Source organism: Paralichthys olivaceus, chromosome 7, assembly GCF_024713975.1.
Source record: "Paralichthys olivaceus isolate ysfri-2021 chromosome 7, ASM2471397v2, whole genome shotgun sequence".
In the NCBI taxonomy this organism is placed as follows: Eukaryota; Metazoa; Chordata; class Actinopteri; order Pleuronectiformes; family Paralichthyidae; genus Paralichthys; species Paralichthys olivaceus.
This window is the reverse complement of record NC_091099.1, coordinates 5,396,998-5,420,554: the sequence shown is the minus strand read 5'-3', so window position 1 is coordinate 5,420,554 and position 23,557 is coordinate 5,396,998. Positions and strand designations below refer to the sequence as shown.

The window sequence follows — 23,557 nt, the reverse complement described above, 5'->3', positions numbered from 1 at the left end:
TCCTGGTATATTACGTCACGAATTGTCCCACCATATAAACATGATCAAACACGATATATTACTATTATATATAAAATATTATTATTATTAAAACAGAGATTACAACTGTACAAGAATAACAATAAACACAATGAAGAAAGATGAAACTTCCGGATTATATATCTTTTTATTATTTATTTATATTTTCTATATTTATCCTTTATAATATACACGCACATTTTTATTTAGTTTTTTATTATTTTAGTTTTTAAACTTGCTGAGACAGAACTCATCTTCTGGTCAGATTCTAAGTGTCATTGTTGATGATATAAACACGATTTTAAACTGTTTATTAAAAGGTGTGATATATTTTTTATAATACAAATACCGCAATTAATTTTATTATAAGTATCATGGCCCTAATTTATTTCACCCAAAATACATTTTTGTAAATGCCTCTAAATATACAAACTTTAGGATAAAATAAAATAACCAGGTGCCACTTGCCCACCCTGCATTTACCATGATCTTTAAGTTTATTTTAAATTTTCATAGATTTACAGCTACCTTGAGAGACCAGAAAAATATTGAAAAAGATTCATGAATGTGAGTACATGTAATTAGTATTAAAGACAGATACAATTATTAGTAGTTAGTACAATGATATAATGCTGTAAATATCAGGTATTCACTAGTTCATTTTTGGTTTTATTAAGTTGCAGTAAATATTACCATATAGAGGATTAAAAAGAACTGTGGATGTTCATTCATTGTAAAAAAGTCTTTATTGGTCCAAAACACAGTACAGAAAACTCAATCGCAACAAACACAGCAGCACAAACACACATGACTGGTACAAACCACACAGATTCAGGCAATAGACATAACAGTAAATCCTTCAGCTGAATCTCAGCTCATTTTCCAGCCCATAGATTTTAGCTTTCAGTGACATCAGCTCGCCCTGAACCATTTTTGTCCTGGCATTGGTCTGACGTACTTCATGGAGAATAGCTAGGTCCTGATTGGGCCCGACGTTCAGAGTAACCTGAAACACACAAACAGATCTTAGTAGAGAATATATATGTGTTCCTGTAAACATATATTTTAGCAGTTTAAATGTTCTTTTTTTAAATCACAGTAATTTTCTTGTGTAACTTTCCTTTAAAAGCTTTGATAAAATTAAATTCAACATTATGACTCCTGGGAAACCCCACAAACTTTTTACCTTGAGAAGCTGTTTTTCAACATCTTTGAATTTCTGTCTGAGGTGCTTCAGGTCAGTCTTGAAGCCCTCCACCTCCATGACCCTCCTCTTCTCCAGTGCCTCATAGCGCTGAGTCATCAGCTGAAGTCGCTTGGCCATTTTGTCTGAACGCTCCTGCACACGTGAGACCAGTAATTAAGAACAATCAATCAGAGATGTGTATTCAATTATACAGATACAATTATCATTCCAAATTTAGCACCTTAAATATTTCTCTGCCAACATCTCCCTCCTCTCGGATCTGGGACAGTTCTGTCTCCAGAGTAATACACTGCTCCCTGTACATCTCTGCCAGACGGTGGGCTTGTTTCAGATCCTCCTGCATTGCCTGATAAAAAGCATAAAGGACAACCAACCTTCAAAACCAAAGCTACTGACTTTCTTTATCAAGGACAAAAGTAAACAATATTTATTCTACTATAAAAAAACACAGATAGGTCACTGGGAACTTCATACATTCTACGGTCAATGTAGACTGATAAGAAATGTTACCTTCAGCTCCTCTTTGTTTGTCTGCTGTGACTCGGGCTGAGGCCGCGACAGGAGCAGAGCTGTGCTGCTGCTGGGCTGCCACTTCTGACCCGGCTCAGTGCCAGCGGACCCAGCTTTCCTCAGACGGTTGTGGCAGGAGTCCAAGTCCCTCAGCAGCCGGTCCTTCTCCACCATCCAGCCCTTCTCATGAGACCGTGTGTCAAACTTTAGCTGCAAGAAGTCTTTGGTGCTCTCATACAACAGGTTCTGCGTTCGCTGGAGCCTAAGGTGTCAAACGTGAGAGAACACGACAGAGACTAAAGTCAGTATGAAGATTTATTATCACCCAGCGTCAAGAAGATAAAATCCAGGGCCATCTTGATAATTTAGCAGAAAGTTGTTGATAATTCCAGAAATACAAAATACCCACTTGTCAGTCAGAGCTGTAATTCGCTCCTGGTCTCTCTGCTGTTGTGCATGTGCCTCCTCCGTTTTGATCCGTCTATCCTCCATCAGAGACTCTACTTGTTCTTTGGCCAGACGTGTCTGTTCCACCATCTGAGCCTGCAGTGCCTCCACCTGGAAACGTGAGACACAATTAAAAGCAGGTTTGCATAAGGAAACATCACCTACATCCCGTTTCATGCATCATAAAGTGGGTCTGTACCTGCAGTAACAAAGTCTGGTTGTTGTTCTTGTATTGTTCCAGGCTCTCTCCATTCACCCCGTCTGCTGATTTCGTTCTCCTGCTACTCTCTAATTGAATATTGAATGGTGACATGGTCAGAAACAGCAGAAACATTGATCTGAGTTACTTTTTTGAGAAATATAAGTTCTTAACTATTATTATTTATCATAACACACAATAATATAGTTGAGAATGTTTCTGGAATTATTAGAAACATATGAAATAATAACATATGTAGAAGAGTTGAAAATGAAATTTCAAACCTTTCCTGTTCACAGAAGGTCTGAATGTTGTTGTTCTGAGGCTGAGATTTTCCTCCAATCTGGACTCTGGGTTTCTCTGAGTGATAGTCACCTGAAATATATTCACACATACAGTTTTCTGTCTCAACAAAGCAGATTATTTTCCTGCCTTTTTTTCTAAGTGCAACAACTCAAAACCTTTGCTGTGAGGAGGTGTGCACCTTGTGAGGAGGTTCTCGATGGAAATATGTGATCTCTCCTGCATCAGGACCCACCAGGGCGAGAAGGTGTTGGATTTTCTTCCTGTCCTCGAGCTCTCTGTACAAAAAGTAAGCAGGCAATTAGATGTATAAATGCCATTAAAGAATGCAATTCAGTAATAAAGACAGATACTTAATACCCATGCTCACTATGGCTTTGAAAGTTGGTATCGCGTGCAAGTTAAATCACATGTGCAGATGTACCATGGGTGTGTAGGTAAAGACTTTCCCCCACCTGATCTTAAGTCGGTCATTTTCTGCGTAAAGCCGGAGAGACTGCTCCCTCTCTTGAAAAAGATAGACCTGCATGTCACTCAGAGCGTTTTGCAGCTCAGCGATCTCTCCCTCCCGCTGTCGCACCTCCCGCTGTAGCTTGTGCTGAGAGGAGATCCAAGACAGAGAGTAGATCAGTTACACAGGCAAATAAATTAAATAAAGCGCATAAAGTGACTCCCTAGTTGTGTCTCACCTGGTCATCTGTGATGCCTCTGTACTTCTCCATCATCTGCAGCAGCTCCTCGTGTTCTCTGTCAAACTGGGTGATCTTCTGTCGGTAGAACTCCAGTAGCTCCCTGGATGGACGCAGGTACGCCAAACGCTCATGGATGGGGGGTAGTGGGGAGTCAGGTTCTTGACCAGGGGTCTTAATGTTGGTTCTGTAGGAAGAAAATAAACCAGAAGAACAATATGGAAGGGGACGATTGTGTATACCAATCCAGTAGCACTCACATGTCACATGAACACTAACTGCTGACCCTGTGTTTGCTCTAGTCCCTACACTCTTGACCTGCAGTATCAGTTTTACCCTGTTCATGCACAGTACGAGTCTGCAGAAAAACAACAAGTAAGGAAAATCAATGATTACCCTGCCATTTAAACCCACTTAGAGAGTAAGACTAATCTCATGCAGGATTAAGGTTTGTAACAGTGGGAGACCAGACTGACAAAATAAATCCAAGTATCATTCAGGGAGATTTCAGTTTAAAGTATTACGTCCTTCTTACACTGACAACTGTCAGCGCAACAGGAACATTTCTTCAAAGATTTCTTACCTGTGTGGTGTTGCATTTTTGGTTGGAGATGCCATCCCAGCACAAAACACTGAAAAACAGAGTTAAAAAAATTATCTTTCCTTCGAAATGTTGATATCAGGGGAAAAAACCCAAATACAACCAAATGAATAGAACTGGAAGTAAGAATATAAGATGTTTTATTTACAAACATTGTTAACAGAAATGCACAACTTTTCATTGTTTCTTCTATAAAATGCTGCACACTGACATACACCAATGTTGATACCAGTACGTCTGTGAAAGGCAGACATACTTACACCTCAAGACTCTTAACAAGCTTTTATCCAAGTCCTGTTAGAGAACTAATATTCATATTAAGAAGTCTGGTTGAGACTGTTAAAAACCTTATGGGCATTATAAGAACTTATTATTAAAAACTGTACAGAGAAAGTCAATTTAATGTTATTAGAATATCAACATATAAATGATGAACATAATATCAGATTTACACGAACTAACAGAAGCAAGTCATTGGAGTTATTGATCCCTATAATAATGATGACACGTGCTGCTTTGTTTGTAGATGAAATAAACCAAGAGCATCAAAGAACCAAACAGGAAAGATGAACGAAGATGATTAAAATATCAACAGTTGGTTTGTACAGTGAGTTGCTCTGCCGGGGGAATTACAGATTTTAAAACTTCACGAGGGGCTAATGTATATAACAGTGCAGTATTATGTGTTCAAGCAGTGTTCGCTTCATCCGAATCATTTAAACAAATATTTAAAAGAAGATTTTCTCACCTGACTCAGTTTAGAAAACTCGCCTCACTGCTGTTGTTCGTTGCTACCAAGCTTTTGAAACCCGGAAGTTTACGCCTCTTCGTCTTCTTCGTGGGATAGGTAACGGAAGTTGTGTTATGTCGCCAACTACCGAGTGTGGAGAAGTATGACGAGTGTTATTAAAGAACTTTTCGGATAAATGTAATAAATAAAATAAAAAAATCATCATTCTTTTTTTAGTTTCTGGAGAAAAATGAAGGAGTTAAATCTCATCTTAAAGTTGAAAAAAGAAAACATCAAGTACCGGACATCATTAGGTACGATGGAGTGTTAGGGCCACGTTGAAGAAAAAGAAATCCGACATTTCGAGAACAAAGTCGTAATTTAACGAAAATAAAGCATTATTTTGACAATTTATTATAATGCTTATCAGCAATTCTAATGTGTTTTCTTTACACCATGGGTCATTTGTTGTCTGTGTGTTTGTAAAATATTCAACTGCAGCTCGAAGTTGGTCGCCACACGCCAATTAAGCAAACGAAGAAGAAGATGTTAATTATTAAAAGTTAAATAAAGTATAAAACAATTAAATACAAAAATTAGTTATCAAATTCAATAAAGTTAAAAGTTTGTGTTTTTTAAAATGAAGGCTGGAATTGTCGTGAGGGAATGACATGAATATTTACCCTTTGTTTTTGTTTTTTTTAAAATAAAAGTTCACACGTCAAATTAATCACCAAAACAATTCCTCTTACTTTGTAGTTCTTCTTTTACTATGAAATTCCAAAGCGGAAGCTCTAATTGAACTCGGTCTATCTTGACAGATGTGACAAACTCAGTGTGTGGCTCTGACGTCAGCCTGCTGGTCTCTGTCTCTTCAACATGGAGCGGAAAGTTGCTCGGGAATTTCGACACAAGGTAAGAAAACAACATTTGTCTCTTCGGGCGATAATTAAATCTCATTTTTTAGGAGCTGCTTGTTTACCTGGTGGAACGTGAACCGGCTCAGGTGTCTTCACCTGCTGACAAACACAGGCCTCAGGACACAAGGCAACACAAGTGTTTCTATCTACATCACTACTACTACAACCTCAACTACTACTGCTAATAATAATAACTTAGTTTATATAGCACCTTTCGAAACAACCATAATAGTGTATTACTTAATGTAAGTCCATGGGGAACAAACAGAACTATCAGAGTTGCTTATTTAATGTTTAATCATTTGACTGAATTAACAGAATGTATTTACTTATTAATTAACCTGAATTACTTCGTCTTTTCTCAATGAGCTGTTCCATAAGAGGTAGACAACTCTTTTGAGAGTTATGAGCTTTATTTCAGTTACAATGATTCTTCATAGTCTCTTTTTTATAATCAAGTTATTATATTCTAAGTCATCATTTCTGTATTCGTCCGAGGTCGCCACCAGAACAACACAGCGATGTATATATAGTATGTGGTTCCATGAATTAAGATTGAAATGCAGTATGTCCCAGGTAAAGCCCTGAAAAGGTAACTATGTGTGGAAGATATCAGAGGGAACCTGATATGATCACCACCACACAGTCATACACAGCCATCTGTGCTGCACACAGGAAGGCACGGGGCCATATTGTGGACTCTTCACAAAGGGCATCCTCTCTTGAGATAATGTGGGCCGTGTCAGAGATGAGCGGCTGAGCGGAAGAGATGGGACAATTTACAGGTTTTAATTAGAGGCAGAGGGGAGTTCACAGCACAATCAGGCTTTGTTTCTCTCTGGGGACACCGTAGTAGTCATCTCTGGTTGTTTGGCTGAGTGATTCAACCTGAAGAACTGAATTATCGTGTGCATCTTCTTTGTTAAATTGCTGTTTAAAAGTTGATCTGCTCTCAGGAGGTCTAAGTTTGCCCTGCAGTCTTTGGACATCATGGCAGAGCAAAGTTACACAAGATCTTACTGCGTGAAAACCGTCAAATTCTACAAACCACATTGTGCTTTTCAAAACCAATATGTAATGAGCTCTTATTTTATTGGACTATGGTTCCAAAGTCTGCATGTAGGGCAGGCTGAATGTGTGTAACCGCCCTGAGCAGGAGAACTTTACGACTGTCATAAACACCATGTCACGATGACCTCACTGCAGGACCGTCAGAGCGTAAAGTTAATCTGTTTACACACGGTGACTTGTCTTCCTTTATGAGGACAAAATACAGTCTCCGTAATGTAGATAATTACATTTTAAGTTGAAGACATGTTTTAAGATTGGGTTAAGGTTTGGATTAGATGAGTATTAACGATGGTTTAGGTTTGAGATGGATATTATTTTCATTCACTCACTCACACATGATGCAGCTTATTATTATCATTATATTCATAAAAAAGAAACATCATAAATATTGCAAGATATCACATATATATAAATTATGCATTGTAAGCCAATGCAGTGCCCTCTGAAATCATGGAGTCACGAGTGTGTGTGTGTGTGTGTGTGTGTGTGTGTGTGTGTGTGTGTGTGTGTGTGTGTGTGTGTGTGTGTGTGAACATTGGGTGTGAATGTTGACCTCTGTTTGTGTCTGCTGTAAGAGGACACTGATGACCTTCCCGCTGCAGCCTCTCCTCAGCTGTTCTGCCATTATTCCCTCCCAGTGGTTTGATAGTCAGGGAAGGGCAACTCATTACACCTGCTTAAACTCCAGGGAGCCTCAGCATCTGAAAGCCTGTAGCTGTAACTGAACTCTAAGAAATAAGAAAACCAACTGCTCAGGTCGGGGGTGAAGCTGAGTTTGGGACAGATTCAATGAGAAAGACAGAAATGTGTTACATCAGTGATTGGCCGAAGCGATTCCTCAAAACGATCCTGCTGCATCTGAGCCGCCATCAGGTTTGTACGACTCCTACACACACACACACACAAACACACACAGATGGCTCACCCCCTGTGGTGTTGACGAGACCACAGGAGACCTGTACAGTGTGTGTCTGGCGTTCCCTCTGAATCAGCAGTGGGTCGAACGATGGCGCCTGATGTGCGTCTCTTCTTGCAGGTGGAGTTGCTGATTGAAAATGAAGCAGAGAAGGATTACCTGTATGACGTCCTGCGCATGTATCACCAGTGAGTACCACTCGTCTCATACACGTTGCTTTCACGTGCGTCTATGAGCAGGTTGCATTTTCTCACACATCTGTTTATTCACACCTTTATGAATAACCTGGTGATGGTCATTGAATAGACTGGGCAGTGAAATAATTACCACTTTGAACCAGTGTTGTAAGTGAAATGATGCTAAAATGCCTTTTTCAACTTCTTTTGACTCCTCTGTAACTTATTAATGTTAAACGATCAAAATCTCTCCATCCCGCCTCAGTCTGTTGTCATGCACACACGCCTGCAGTTCAATCTGTCTTTATTCCTCCTGGTTTCTGGTAACAGCCTGGTCTCAGAGGGCCGGTGGGGGCTACAGGTCCAATTAATCTTTGTACACAGGCCTGTGGCTCCGCTGGTTAAGCCTCTGATCAGTTTCCACTGTGCCCTGACAAGCCTGGCCAGTTATTCACAAAAGCTCTTTTTATTTTCATCCTCCAAGCAGAGCTGAGTTTCACCCATTAATAATGCAACGAGGAGGCCAGGTGGGCAAATTTTATACAGTAGCTTTTACTTTGCTGCTTTAATGGATGTTCGAGTTACCATGAGTCTTTAAATAGCAACAGACCAAAGCCTGGACTCTCCAGAACATCACAATTTTGACAATATATTTATTTCCTGTAGGTTTAAATTAGAAATGGAAGATTAGGAGGCTCTCTTGGCTGATGAGATCCTCTGCAGGCAGTTCTGAGATCATTGAGCTATTATCGTCATTTCATCTTCAGAAAAAAAACATGATCTTTAAAGTACATTTGTTTCTCTCAGTTAAAATATCAGCAATTTGACTATTTCATGCTGCAAAGTCTCACAAGTAAAACAGCAACATTACTGAATGCAAGACTTAAGTTTCAAGCTATTTGGAGGAAGTAATTATTGTGAGTACCTGAATTTATTTATTTGTGTTCTTTTATGAGTTACGACTGACCAACTAGGTAATAAAAGAAGTTCTCTGACAGTATCATAAGATCATCTCTAATAATTTACAATGACTTTGTTCGTATTGTATTATCTTGTCCTTGCTCAATTACGTTTCAGTTTTGTAGCTGACATCAGGAATGTACATCAAATTAGCATTTGTAAATTGAGATATTTTAACTTCCGTATTCTCGTTTTAGTGCAGCTTCACATTTCTAAAGTTTCTTGTACCAAAGTCCACTATAAATACATGCTTGCACTTGTTGTCTCTTTTCATTATTTAAATTCACTCAGAAGGTAAAATCATGGCACATTCATGTAAATCTCCTCTTGTTCTCTCAGGTCGATGGATCTCCCAGTGCTGGTTGGGGACCTGAAGCTGGTGATCAACGAGCCAAAGCGTTTGCCCCTGTTCGACGCCATCCGACCTCTCATCCCACTCAAACACCAGGTGGAGTACGACCTCCTCACACCCAAGAGGTCACGGTGAGTACTGCATTACGTTGTGCTGTCTTTGTTTTCATATTGAACACATCCTGGTTCTTATCTCTGGTTCGTGTCTCTCCTGACTGAGCAGGAAGCTCAAAGAGGTGCGTTTGGATCGGACGCATCGTGACGGACTCGGTCTGAGTGTCCGAGGAGGGCTGGAGTTTGGCAGCGGCCTCTACATATCACAGATCGTCAAAGACGGTCAGGCCGGGAATGTCGGCCTTCAGGTGCTGTATGTAACTATGTATGAGCTCACTGAGATTCTTCTTTAATGCCACTAAATGTTAAAACAGTAGATTCTAACATTGTCAAAGTACCATTTATAGAGGTATATGTATGTAAAATAATACATTTTAGTGTCATCGTTAATATAATATTAATAGTTCTAGTTGCAGTTAGGATATCAACACTTTTTGCAATCAGTTGTTTAGTTCACAGGAGTAGATAAAGTAAAATTAGAAGTGTTTTGACTTTTTGTGGCCATGTTAGTCCTAATCATAACAGCAGGATCCACTAGGTGGTGTGAAGAGCCATGTCTGTTACCCTCTTCAGAGCCTGAGTGTTTCTGCTGGTTTACATTCACTCAGATGTCAGTATCTATCTGTGACAGATTTACGTCCCCATCACCGCTAATGTCTAATATCTCGATGTAGAGAGCAATGAAACTGTCAGGAGAGGTTGGGAAACTATCATTTAAAGAAATCCCTCAATAACCCAGAATCAATCATCTTTAATTAGAATACATACATAGTTTGATATAGTGAAGTTACTTTATCAATTCCTAAAATGTATCTGCATTTGTCTGTTTTTTCACATCGTATGTAAATAAATCATGCAGCTCAATAGATTGTATAGTGTCTGGTTTAATCAGCTGGCAGAGTTACATTATAAAAGAATCAATGGCTTCATCTGTGATCTGACTTGATGGATTGACAGAGAGCGTGTCCTTCCTGATATCCCATCCTGTGTTGATTTATAGCTAGGTGACGAGATCGTGCGTATAAATGGATACTCCATTTCCTCCTGTATCCACGAGGAGGTCATCAGTCTCATCAAGACCAAGAAGATAGTGTCGCTCAAAGTCAGACGTACGTCAAACACAAACTCATTGTACAACAATGGGAGCGCGATTGATGATAATCAGTGGAATCTTTTCATTTTAATATATATTTTTCTCCGTGTTTACAGATGTGGGGATGATCCCAGTGAAGAGGTCAGATGTGGAATTTTGTTTAACAGCATTAATTTGTTTATTTATCGCTGTCTGAAATTCTGCTCTCTTCTGTTCTCATTTGTTTTTTTCTCATCTTCTCCAGTTCGTCAGATGAGCCGCTGAAGTGGCACTTTGTTGACCAGTTTGTTTCTGAGTCAGGGGTAAGAACCACAGTTTTTATGCCTCCACTTTAACGTCAGCCAGCACGTGTTGTTAGTCTTTCCCCATTCTTGTGAACAGGATATCTCAAAAACACCCTCATGTAATTTCTTAAAATTTGGCGAAAATGTTCACTTGGACTCAAAGATGAACTGATTATATTTCAGTGGTCAAAGGTCCAAGTGATCTCAAATGAAGCTGAGAAAAAAAAAAATCTATGTTGACTAAAAGTGCACTGGATGGTGGTGACAAAAAACCTCCTTATTTCATTCTCTTTCGCACCAGATCTATATAGAAAAGCGTTGTTTCTTTTATTCATTCTTCCTTCCAGGAGAAAAAAAACAGCGTTGCAGGCTTGGCATCGATCGGAGGGAAGGAGATCAAGGAGAAGAAGGTTTTCCTCAGTCTTGTGGGCACAAAGGGAATGGGCATCAGCATCTCCAGCGGTCCCACACAGAAACCCGGTATCTACATCAGTAACGTCAAACCTGGCTCTCTCTCTGCAGAAGTTGGACTTCAGGTGATTTCTCAGAAACACCTCCATGAAATGCTGACATGTTATTTTCCCGCCTGCTGTGAACTGTTTCTACGTCTCGTTTAAAATTATAGATTGGAGACCAGATTGTGGAGGTGAATGGGGTCGATTTCACCAACACGGACCACAAAGAGGTGGGTTCAAATCTTATCATTTGTATTTTGTCCATTAACCTAAATCACCAACAACTTATTAGAGTGTCCACGTGTTTTAACAGACACTCTTCATCCCTAGTAATGTTTGATCTGTGTGATGACGACAGTTGCTAATCTGCCAAAGCAGCTGAGAGAAAACGAAGCTCTCAAGGTTTTACACTATTTATTTGGAACCAGTGATGATTTCACAGCCTAGTGAAGAATGTACTTCACACAAGCCAAGAAGCAGTGTTAATGGCCTCCCCATAATCTTAGAAAATGAATGTTCATTTGAAGTCTTATTATAATTTTCTGTTATTCTCTTCCCAGGCTGTGAGGGTCTTGAAGAGCAGCAGGAGTCTGACTATTACTGTTCTGACAGGAGCTGTAAGTCCACTAACTCCATTATGCCTAATAATAATGATCATTTACTGTGTATATAGAACATTTTATCTGGACATTTTCCAGAGTTTTCCTTTCACGTCCAGTTCAGACACATTCACAACAAAAAGCTTTTCTGGAAAATGTCAAGAAAATGTCTGGAGGTCAGAGCACGTCTGAAACCAGCTCATGTTATTTATTGCAGCTGACTTCATCTGTGTTTTTTCCCCTGTAAACTAGTGTGAGTACTTTTGAATACACTTCACACCACAGCAGAGTTGAAGATACACAAGACTGCATCTGCTCATGACACTTTTAGATTTCTCCTGGATAAGAGTTTTTATGATTTTATTACATGTTTAGTGTTTCCCGGAAATCCTCCAGCATGTTAGTAAATTCTATTAAATGTAGTATTAAATGTTAAAATCATTCCATAGTTTTAGTGGCAAAACAAAATTGTATATTTATAAAACGTCTAGAATCATTGTTTATATTGTGAGTGATGTAATAGGAAATGTATTAAATTGCACTTTATAAGCTTTCGAAGTCACTTGTGGAAATGTACTAAAGGTAAAAACAGTGCAGGGATCATCTTGTATGGACGTGTGAACAGACATTTCTGTCTTGGTCTCTTTGCATTCCAGCAGCGCACAGATTGATGTGGCATTTTGTTTTGGAGACGTCTCATTACAAGCCTGTGCCTCCGCCCGGCCGTCTGCGAGAGTAATATGTATCATCAGTCAAGTCACTTGGCAGTTTGTTTGTCTCAGGACTTATTGACGAGGACTGTGTTTTCCTTACGGCCTGTCTGATGCATTTATTTACATAAGTGTGTATGTTTGGGTCCCCCGCTGCACGATGTCTTGTCTTTGACTGATTATTGTCTCTGGCTGTTGTCAATCTCTCAGGGCAGCGAGTTGTTCATGAGCGACGAGGAGCGGCTGGCCGTGGAGGCTCGCCGGGAGCTGGAGAGGCAGGAGCTGATGCACCAGAAGAGGGTGGCACTGGAGACCAACAAAATCATCAAAGATCAGCAGGAGAAGGAGAAGCAGTGAGTGAACAGTGGAGAACTTTGACTCTGCTTTTCTTAGAAATCAAACTCCTTCCGTCACCTGTCAGGCCATTCAGGGCTTTGCATGGCCTGTTTACATCCAAAGCAGAACGGCAACACAGAGTTTTCCACAATTGTGAACAGAGGAATCAGTCATTGACCCGGCAGCTCAACATATGCTGCTCATTCACACATCTACTGGTTTAGATTTCTGTCTAAACCAGGAGCGTTACTTATAAACTACTTCTGATATCTGCATATCAAGTGCTGGAGGGTTTTTAAAAGCAGTTAAAAGTCATATATTCACAATTCTGCACTGCAGCATGATGTGTGGACAGTGTTGTGTTGAAACCAGTGTATTTATGTTGTGTTTACCAGGAGAAAGATGGAAATTTCTCAGAAAGCTGCAGAAGAAGAGGAGCGTTATAAGAAGGAAATGGAGAAGTATGCGACTCATTTTCCATAAAGTACCAAATCAGTATTGTTTTAATAATAAATCTTATTTTCCTAATTTGTTGTGTCATCCTCTGTAGGATCGATGCTGTGGAGAAGAAGCACAGCAGAGAGTGGGAGGAGGACTGGGGCAAGAAAAACAGGCCCAAGAGCCCGAAGAGCCCGAAGAGCCCGTCACCTGCCCCACCTGAAACAAAAACCACTGCGAAGACGAAGAGCTCTCGTAAGGCCGCCTGATTGATTCTCCTCCTTAAAATGCATGAGTCTTCTAGTCACTCTCACCTTATTCCCTCTCTCTGTCTGCACGCTCTCTTTCTGTCACTGTTGTGTGCCGTGCTGCTATTTATGGCCTCTCCTCTAAGCTGATGAAGGCAGCTACTTCGCAGAGGAAGACGAGGAGGAAAAGGAGGGCAGACAAGTAAGTCCTGAGCCTCAGCTGTGCATTGTCACAGCTGCTTTCGGAGGATGATTGTGCAAACACACTGAGACTAGTGTGAGATTTCCTTTGGCAACCAGAATGTAACCAATGGTGACAAGTTTTTAAGCCTCTGAGACGGTGGCCGGAGGCCTTATGTTTCCTGGTTGTCTGTCCAACTGTGTCAGTCTTGTGAACACGAAATCTCCAGAACACCTTCAAGCTAATTTCTTCAAATTTGGTCTGAACGTTCAATTTGACTCAAGGGTGGAGTGATTTGAATTTGGAGGTCAAAGGTCACAATGGTCACTCAAACATGTTTTTGGCCTCTTGAGCAAATCATCTCATGTCGTCTGCCTTCTGAGATTCTTTTCAAATATTGACCAGTTGTTACTTAGATTGGTTTTTTAGATTATTTTAGACCTTATATGAGTTTTGGGGAAAAAAGTCTACACTGAAACTGTACTGGCTGGGGAAGGCATGCAACTGCAGGGCGGTAACTGTAGCTCACTTTACAGAATTTGGCATTTATTTATTGCTGAATTCACAATGAAACCCAAAAATCAACCTGAAATATTTTCTCAAAAGCAGTTTGCATCATTTGGTTTTCAAGAAGAGTTTCCTGAAGAAGAGGCCCAAACATAATTTCTCCTTGAATGCTGTGTTGTGGCTCTTCAATGTCTTGTTTTTCAAATAGATATCCTGCTTGGTGTTTGCTGAGATTTTGTTTAAAGTTTGGGTTTTGAATTAACGTACTGTGAGAATGACCCATGTTCATGTCCATCCTTAGCTTTCGGCTGGTTTTATCGATATGAGGGGAAACTGCCGTCAATCCGCAAGGTACTGTCAGCAGTGTGAGCTCAGTGTGGTGTTCAGGATAACTTCTATTTTTATTTGAACTCTCTCGGGCTTCATGACAAGGTGCTGGTCACACATTCCAGCTTGTTTCTAAAACTCTAAGTTTACTTGCTGTGACTCATTTAAAGTGTTATTGTCAGTAGCTATTTGACGTGTGGTTTGAAGTGGAAGATTTTGTCTGTCACCTGCTGTTTATGCTGACTAACCGATGGCCCCTCAGAAGGGAGAAAAGAAGAAGAAAAAGAAGAAAGTGTCAAACACAGACACGCTCCAGGAGCAGAGGAAAAACAAAAAGGAGATGGAGTTTGAGCTGAAACTCGCCAAGGAGAAAGAAGAGATGCACGAACGAGAGAAGCAGCTGAAGATCAATAGACTGGTGCAGGAGGTATGAAAAGAAAGAGGGGGGGGGGGGTTTCCCAAGTTAATCAGACTTTTATGATGTTATATTTACGATGCACATTAAAGCAAAGTCACCTTGAACTGCCACCAAGTTTTACATCCTGGTTATTTGAGACCTGAGCGCGTGAGCAGGTGTGTTAGCATGTGCGTGAGGGTTTGATGCTTGTTGTCTGATGCGGCCCGGCGATGCCTCTGCACCAGGTTTCAGAGACGGAGAGAGAAGACCTGGAGGAGTCTGAGAAAGTGCAGCACTGGGTTGAGCGTCTTTGTCAAACTCGGTTGGAGCAGATCTCCTGTGTGGAGAACGAATCCCCAGAGGTAGAGAGTGAGACCTCTGTCCAACCCCCTCTTTTCTTTGTGAAGTTTTGTCTGTACGTGTAACTTTATATTTCCTGTGACATAGAGTTGAGTAAAGCTCTGATAACTTAGCATCGATGGACTCTTCAAAAAATGTATAAGAGGCAACTCTTCCCCAGCAGGTTTAGCAAATGACTTAAGGTTTAGCTCATTTTCCATAGATGGGAAGGGAAAGAGGGAACAGGGTTGTAAAAATGTGAATTTGTTGTTTAGGCTAAAAGGAGAATGAACATGAGCTGAAACATTTATCATGTCACTCTGACTTTCTAAGCTCTCCCCGCCACGCTCTCCTGCCTCCGAGCCCAAGGTGAAGCGTTTCGCTGGTGGCCTCCATCTGGCCACCACTGACCTGGATGACATCAACCTGGATGAGGTTGATCAGAGCCTGAGGGGCCCACTGAAGAGACTGGCCCCCACGCAGCCCAGCACCAGCCAGCCTCCCCCTCCCCTACCTCTCCCTCCACCTTCACCCAGACTGAACCCCACCATCCCCAACTACTCTCCTCCTCCCTCTCGAGCACCGGCTCAGCGCAGACCTCCGTCTCCACATGCTAGGAAACCTCCCTCCGCCCCCTCTACCTTGACCAACAAGGGGCGCAGGCCTCACCCACAGTCCCACCCTCAGCCTCACCCTCTGCAAGCCCATCTCGCTAGCCACCCCTCTTCCCACTACCCTCCATCGTTTCAGTCGTCAAGGCCTCCATCCTCGCCTCAACCTGCTCCACGGCCTCCTCCGCCGCCGCCACCCCCCTCCTCCACCACCGCCTCCACCTCCACCTCCACCCCCACCTCCACAACACTCTGAGGATAGAATGGGCCCCCTCGGTGTGTACCGCCATCACCCTCACCATCACCTCCAACACCCTCCCAGTCCGCCCGAGCACAGGAGCGAGTGGGAGACAGGTGGCTATCTCCCTAGAGGAGGAATTTACTCATCTAACGCCAGTGAAATGTCCTACCCCTCCAGTCCAAAGGTTAGAGATTCTCATTCGAGAGGAGTGATGTGGCAGAACGGCTTCACGTTGTTGTTGGAGTGTTGGATTTATGGATGGAAAGGATTGTTTTTCCTTTTCAATCTATTTAGAAAATGGATTTTCTTTAATGCACAGGTCTGTGCATTAAAGTGTTTTCATGCATTGGAATGTTTTATGCATGAAGAGAGTGATACAACGTATTAGCACGACTAAATTGGAGAGTCCTTGATTTACAATTTTCTTTCATCTGAAGGACATGCATTCAGAGAAGCCTTTGTTATGGGTGTTTTCTTAAAGCTGTGTGATCTCTTGGTGTGGTGTGTAGTCATGATGAAACCAGCATCATGAACTAGCTCATGAGAGGAGCTGATTTAAAAAAAAAATTAAATTGAAAGCTTTTGAAACCTCATCCAGGCTTTGATATCTAAGAAAATGTGTGTGAGTGTGGGTGTGTGTTGCACCAGTATTCCTGCGCTGTGCTGCATGTGCCAGAGGGCTGAAAGATTTCTTTTATTTCACTGTGGCTCAGGTAATGAGAAATACATCACATGCCAGTCACGTTTCCACCTCCAGCGGTCCCTTGGTGAGTCTCTGTTTGTGTCATGTTTTGGAAACACCCGCTGCTTTTTTTCAAAGTTGTGCTATTTCGTATAGATTCTTACAATCCTACAAAAACAAGATGCTTTTGAACCTGTGCTCAGCTGTTGCTTGTAGAAACACGGTCTCTCCCCCCAATAGCAACTAGCTCCTAGCCCCCCCAACCAGAGGCGTCAGATGGCCCCTGTCATGTCTAAGCCCGTCATGCTGCCTCAGTCGCAGACGCACCGACCAGATCCACACAAAGCTGCAGTCCGTTCAGATGCTCTGGTATGAAACGCACCACACTGATCTACTTCTCACACAGTGTGTCATCATCGAGCTGAAGTATAAATCTCTGCCTCTTTTTCAACTCCTGGGGAGTCGGGTCCGTCCAGACGCTCCAGCTGTTTCACAGAATCCCAGTGTGTGGTCATTAGATCATACCAGGAACACATTTATCCTTCCTGTCAAATTAGCTCTAATGAGAACCGAGCAACCACAAACCCTCTTCCTCACGTTGATAGAGTCACACGTTCACACCTGAGAGTGAGAGTACAACTTCTACCAGCGGCCTCTGGCGGCGACACGCCCTGGTGAAGGGCACCTTGACTGTGGTAGCTGAGTGTATCTGCTGGCAAACTGCTGCGTCACTCATCTGTATTCTCTTGATGTTATGAGATAGAGTTTTCGGGGGTTTAAGACGCTTGTTTTCTTTATTTTTTTCTTTATTTTTTTATATTTTGTGTTTCAGCCTCAAGAAATGCTGAAACGGATGGTGCCTTTCAACTCGTCTTTTAAATCAAACAACAAACGACAAGTAATCCATACTTATAACCACCTCTCTCACTCTTTTATCACTCGAGTGCTGTTGTTCTGTTCTTGGTTCTGCACTTGTAGTCTCCATGCTCACACGTCAGGTTTCCTCACGGTTCACTGGAGCCCCAGTGGTGGCTCCTCCTTTATTATTTCTTTACGTCAGCTCTCTGTTGGCTGCATCTCTGCCTTTAGGTCCAGTTGTGGAGCATATGCATGACTGCACTTTCATTGATTCGATGGACGCTGTAGTGCAGAGTGTGAACGTGCGCCTCACAATGTTTTTTGTCTCTCCAGTGATTAGATTTGATCTTTACCGGCATCAGATGGTTTATTTATTAAGAACCATCCTATAAAGGCTCATAGGAAGTTGTTATCTGTGTACAGCACCGTCATTATGCACATATTTTTTAGATGAGAGTAGATTAAACTTTATTTCAAAATACCACTTGGTGTGACTTCACATCACCATTGATGAACCCCAGGGTGTTTGGGGTCTATTTTCATCGGACACCCAGCTTGGGGTGATCATTGGAAGGCGTATGACCCAGCTTTGGTGAGGTTAGCAGCCCTCTTTAGGCAAAGAGACTGAGATCCCGGTGTAAAGACTTTCCTGCTGAGCCCCTGCAGCCGCCTCAATGGGCTCACAGTGGGCCTTCCCTCCATGCCTTCTATATTCTGTGACCAGCTCTAGATATTTATTTCTTGCGTCTCTGGCCCTCCTCTGTCTGGTCTTCCCGGGGATGCAGTTTAGCATCTAACCAGAGTCCATAATCAGGTTGGCAGTGGTAGAGGAAGCACTAAAACTTTTCACTTGATTAAAGGTAAAAAAAAGTAACTTAGTACTTACTTTAAAATATAATGAAAGTAAAAGTGTATCCTATTCCCTAATGCAATGATTACTACTACATCACTAAGTTAAATGTGTGTGTTCTTTCCCTGAGAGCCTTTTTCTCAGTTGCCTTTTAGGGATAATTGAATTTTAAGTAAAGTCTCCGTCTCATGGTTTCTATTTATTCACTGTGGAGCCAAAACATAAACACAGAGCTGGTTGCCAAAGGAAATCTGACGTGCACTTGATGCATCGACTTGTTACACAGCTCACATTCACAGAGGTTTAATCTGTGGCCTGTCTCTTAACTTGTTTTCAATGTATTGATCAGTTTTTTAATGAGCTCCATGTTGATTTACTTTCAGGGATTTCAGAAATACGAGGACGGTTTTGATCCCTACTCAATGGTATCGTATGCCTGATCTTCTTAACATGACAATAAAGTGGAAAATACAATAAATGTGCAGCTTAACATCTACAGATCTCTGCTCACAGGAACAAAAGATGTACAAAAATCTAAATCACAAATTTGTTGCTTTATGTGATAATTGACTGTTTTGCCATCAGCTCCAAGAAATGTCTGTTGTTTTGTCTATATACAATATTAATAGCACACAAAGGGTTGGATTCACTTGGAAGTTAGAAGGGAAGTTGGATTGACAACTAAATAATGTAACTTTTGTTTGCTTAGCTTACTTACTTAATCCTTCCCCTAGAAACTCGTAGATTTCATAAGGGATGAGGGTGCAGCTGTAATAACTGAAACCAGCATATGGAGTATTAAATTAAAATAAAATAAACCAGAATATGGATTTCAAATTACTGTGAACACTAAATAAGTGTAAACTTTTTTATTAATCTCATGTCTGAGCAATTACGATATTTAAACCTGTATTCACAAAACTAAATTCACCTTTCTTAATTTCACTCTTACAATATCAGTTCCCTTTCTCTTAAAATAAAAATAAAAAGTCCTGGAAGTACTTCTCTACCTACTATATTACTGCTGTGCTCCTTTCCCTCCACTTTTTAAATCCTTATCCTGTTTGTAAATAGTTTTCCTCGGACCAGATAGACGGACGAGACGTGAGGCTGCTGAGAATCAAAAAGGTAGCGACTGCATTCACTTAAAATAAATGAGGTAAGAGTTTCTAAAAACATGACTGATGGTGTTTTTGGCTGTTCTGAAGACCGGACAGCTCGACCTGGCTCTGGAGGGTGGAGCAGACTCTCCTCTGGGAAAGTTGGTGGTGTGCTCTGTGTATGAAGGTGGAGCTGCAGATAGGCACGGTCAGTTTGGTTTCATGTTTTAACTTCATGTTAACTTAAAATCCATTCAAGTTTATTAAAAAATCATGTATGTGTATGTCCGAAGAGAACCTCATTTTAAAATGGTTTCTCTTACTAACCACACACTGTGTTGACTGTCTTGTGTTATTCTTTAGACATAAATATTATATGTGCGTGAATTCACCTGTTCGATTCCCATGGCGGGTCACAGACAAAGACGGGGGTTGGGAAAAGTCAGGAGACGGCCAAGCGGCATCTCTTTTTATTTTGTTGCTGCACTTTGTATAGAAGCATTGTTTGATGTGTGTGAATCATTAAATGTGACTTGTTGTGTAAAAACACTATATAAACACAGTCCATTCACCATTTAACACCTCTTTAAAAACTGTAATCCAAACACTGAACACTATAACATTCACACTTTGATTTATGATAAAGCAGTTTTATTAGACTGTATTAATACACTTAGGTAAACACAGGCTGTTAAATACAACTATAAACCTGTGAGTGAAGATCTCAACAGACAACATCCCTGTTCAGGCTCTGAAGCAAAATCTCATATTTGAACTGCAAATACATTTGACACTGAAAACAAAAGTCCTTTGTGTAAAGTGAACCAAACCTCGGAGAACAGAATCGTCTTGTATTGTGTGTACACAGACTGTGCTTATATCTGTACATTATCATCACACTGTCTCCATGGCGAACTGTAGCGAGGGGAGCGTGGCAAGGCATCAGGAAACCAGTGAATGACACCTGCTCTGTGTGCACAGCTCAGACATGCTGCCTCGCTTCAGCTCTGCATCACTGTCAGCGGGTTAACACGAGTCAGTTGAGAGAGAGCCAAGCGTCTGAGTGGCTGTTCATGCCGACTGTATTTATGTCTGCTGCTGGAGCTGGCACGTATTTCTGTCTCTGTCTGTCTGTGTGTGTCTGTGTGTGTGTGTGTTAATATGTTTGGCAGTTAAATTTCGGAAGTCTCTATTTGCAGGGGGCATTGTACCAGGGGATGAACTCATGGCCGTGAACGGGAAAATCCTGATCGATGCCACATTGACCGAGGGACAAAACTCTCTGGCTCGGGCCTGGAATAGTGGAGGGGTATGACTCACACTAGAGTACAATGAAAGGCTCGATTAATAAAAAGATATGTCACCACAGCAGAGCGTGTTATTGATTATATTGAAACCACATGAACCTACATTGATTGTTTGTGCTTTTTGTTGACACACTCTTTACTTACAGATTCTTTTTTTGTTTATTTATCCTCTCAGCAGTGTGGTCTTTCAGTTTTAGGGCAGGACTTATTGATTTCTCCTTCAGATTTTGTAATGTGTTCGCTCAAAGCCCTGCACTTACACTCTAGTAGCCCCCCCACCTGCTTGTGCTCAAACTGTACGCTTGCTGTCAGATATTTTGTTGCTTGGACGAAACATCTGCTCTCAGACTTTTTGTGTGCAACAAACCTGTCGAATTTCCCCAACCAAAAGAATTGTGTAGAGTTGATAAAGAATCCCACTTTTGTTGTGGGTGCATTAGCTTTAGTTCTTTGAGCTTCCTATACGGGCGGTTATTTTAACCACGTTCATGCTCTCCTATCCTCCACAACTTTATTACATCATAAGTAAAGCACTAGACCTGGCGTTCTGCTGGTACAATTTCAACATACTAAAAGCAGCGTGAGCGTGGAGAGAAGAGGTGAGGGTGGAGCGCAAGAAATCTGTGTGAGCAGAGGCCATTTGAAGGGGGTGAAATCGTCACAAAACCTGAACATTAAATCAATAAGTCCTGCTCTCAAACTAAAGAACACACTTGTTCATAAAGACAGAAAAAAATCATATTTACTGTTGTGTCTTTCAGGACTGGATCGATGTTGTGATCGCTGTTTCTCCTCCGAAAGACTATGAAGATGAAGTGTAAGAGTTCCTTTTGAGTCTTTATTATTTTTTAGTTTATAAATGTATAACCACGATCATCTTTGTTTTTTTATTTAATCACAATAACGTGTGTGCACGTGTGTGCAGCCCTAGATCAGCATCAGTCAGTCCCACTGTGAACAGAAAGGTGTTTGAAAGCAGTGCCACACTGTACAGACACGGCTACCTGCTTCAGCACTAGCTCACCCTCGTCCTGGTAATCCACATAGTCTTCACACCTCCTCTTCTTCACTGCACGTCTCCGAGGGGATGTTTGGTGTGGCCTTTGTTTTTGTTTTTTATGTTCGTGAGCACATGTGACAGTCTCCCTGTCAATCAGAAGAAAGCAGACACGCAGTATTTTTCCCATCGCTGTTGTCAAACTGACAGATTAATGTATCTCTGTTAGACCTCGACCGTGAAAAGCTAGCGTGAGACAGACACAGTGTGCAGGGTTTCCGTTTTTTTCCTCTTAGAACATCACCTCAGGGCATTGTGTCTTTATTGCTGTAGCATGTGGTGGACGGTTACACAGCCAGGCTATTTAAGTGAAGGCATTTATAACTAATGCGATGAGTGACCCATCCCACAGTATATCTGCCAGTTCCTGACACAGTGAGCCGTATATAAACACATTCATATATGTACGGCTCGTGTGGTATTGTCCGATGTCGTCAGGTCACGGACGCTCATAAAAAGCAGCCTAGTTGTCCTGCCAGCCTTCAGCAGTTGTTCTGATTGATGTTGTTCCACGGGACTGTGACATGTTCTGACATACAAACTCATAAAGTGACACTGCTCTGGTACAGTAAGAATGAACATGTTGCCAGACTCTGGGGAGAAAAGAAGCCAAAGAAGTGGACTTTCCAGATTCAGTTAAGGAAACAAAACTCACTGCTCATCTAATATCCGGCTTGGCTGAGGAGCTGGAGCTCAAAGAAATTAAACTGAATGAGAGAAATATCTGCACACTCAAATATGTGCAAATTAACTTCTTGATTCTTTTAATAATAATTTATTTATAATATTTTGTAGTCATTTGCATATGTTTGAGCATGCGGCTGCATTGTTTCCCCACTCAGTTTAATTCCTCAGTCAGAAAATGAAATAGGGAGAAATTATCTTTTATTTCTTTGTTTGTCACCTGCATGTGTGTTGCTCTGTTGTGTTAAATGTGCAGTGACTAAAGCAAATGGTAAACAGAAGAAACATCCAACGCATACATCACCCAGAAGGCCAGATAATAAATGACTTTACTTAACTCCTCTCATTGACTAGATTAACTGGTTATTGATTATTTCTTGTCTCTTCTCCCGCAGGACGTTCTTCTAGTCTTTAACAACCTGCCAAGAAAACCAGACTGATTGAGAAGAAGGGTTTTTTTACGATTGATGATTCCTTCAAGATGCACAGTCTGATTAATCACGATGAAAAAACAGTTTCCGCTTTATCTTCCTACACATCTGTACAGGTCTTTTTGTGTTTACTTAACATTACTCTATTCTCTTTGAGAATCAGCCTTGTGTCATATTTTGAGATATTGACACCGGTTCACATACTACCTGTATTTAAGGATGATCCTGTAGATATTTGGTTGTCTCCAGTAAACTGCCTCATCCATGTCACGCCTGAACGCGCTTGATCTCTTTAAGAGACAAATGACCATCCATACATCTTTTAGGCAGCAAACTGTAATCAATAGCACCTCTGTAATCTGAAAAATAAAGGACTGCAGCTCACATAAGTGGAGTTTCTGTTCTGTGTTTCTGTAATCTCTGCTTTGCGGCTGTGGCTTAGGAGGTAGAGCGGATAGAAGACTGATGGTTCGATCACAGTATCCGCCGTTCCTCCTGTTGATGTGTCCTGAGGCAAGTTGCTGAGCCCTAAATTGTGTGTGAGTCACTTGTCATTTGTTGGAGCGGGTGAATAGAAAAACTGCTGTAAAGAGCTTTGAGTGACCATCAA

The 23,557-nt window shown here is 41.3% G+C and overlaps 2 protein-coding genes across 5 annotated transcripts; one reads left to right on the top strand and one right to left on the bottom strand.

Moving 5' to 3' along the window:
• Positions 1-745: 745 nt before the first annotated feature.
• On the bottom strand, positions 746-4,834 carry ccdc77 (coiled-coil domain containing 77). The gene is made up of 12 exons (XM_020102125.2): positions 4,723-4,834; positions 3,957-4,005; positions 3,374-3,560; positions 3,140-3,282; positions 2,866-2,962; positions 2,666-2,756; positions 2,382-2,470; positions 2,145-2,293; positions 1,736-1,997; positions 1,446-1,571; positions 1,205-1,357; positions 746-1,024 (listed from the first exon to the last, which is right to left on the bottom strand). The coding sequence occupies exons 2-12, from the start codon at positions 3,989-3,991 to the stop codon at positions 878-880; spliced, it is 1,479 nt and encodes a 492-aa protein (XP_019957684.2). The 5' UTR covers positions 3,992-4,005; positions 4,723-4,834; the 3' UTR covers positions 746-877.
• Positions 4,835-5,475: 641 nt separating this feature from the next.
• ush1c (Usher syndrome 1C) lies at positions 5,476-23,336 on the top strand. Of its 4 annotated transcripts, XM_020102105.2 has the most exons (20): positions 5,480-5,619; positions 7,732-7,799; positions 9,087-9,230; positions 9,322-9,460; positions 10,213-10,321; positions 10,422-10,446; positions 10,550-10,607; positions 10,937-11,125; positions 11,215-11,274; positions 11,605-11,661; positions 12,564-12,706; positions 13,085-13,150; positions 13,240-13,382; positions 13,522-13,577; positions 18,752-18,793; positions 19,443-19,496; positions 19,577-19,676; positions 20,668-20,777; positions 21,537-21,592; positions 22,912-23,336. In XM_020102105.2, exons 1-20 carry the CDS (start codon positions 5,584-5,586, stop codon positions 22,922-22,924), a joined length of 1,668 nt encoding a protein of 555 aa, XP_019957664.1. In that variant the 5' UTR covers positions 5,480-5,583; the 3' UTR covers positions 22,925-23,336. The 4 variants fall into 4 exon arrangements, 3 of the variants coding, with proteins under 3 accessions (XP_069384863.1, XP_069384864.1, XP_019957664.1); XM_069528762.1 differs by lacking the exons at positions 13,522-13,577; positions 18,752-18,793; positions 19,443-19,496; ... (2 more) ...; positions 21,537-21,592; positions 22,912-23,336 and adding exons at positions 14,365-14,414; positions 14,653-14,817; positions 15,033-15,149; positions 15,460-16,910 and having other exon boundaries at positions 5,476-5,619; XR_011243487.1 differs by lacking the exons at positions 18,752-18,793; positions 19,443-19,496; positions 19,577-19,676; ... (1 more) ...; positions 21,537-21,592; positions 22,912-23,336 and adding exons at positions 14,365-14,414; positions 14,653-14,817; positions 15,033-15,149 and having other exon boundaries at positions 5,478-5,619.
• Positions 23,337-23,557: the final 221 nt, after the last annotated feature.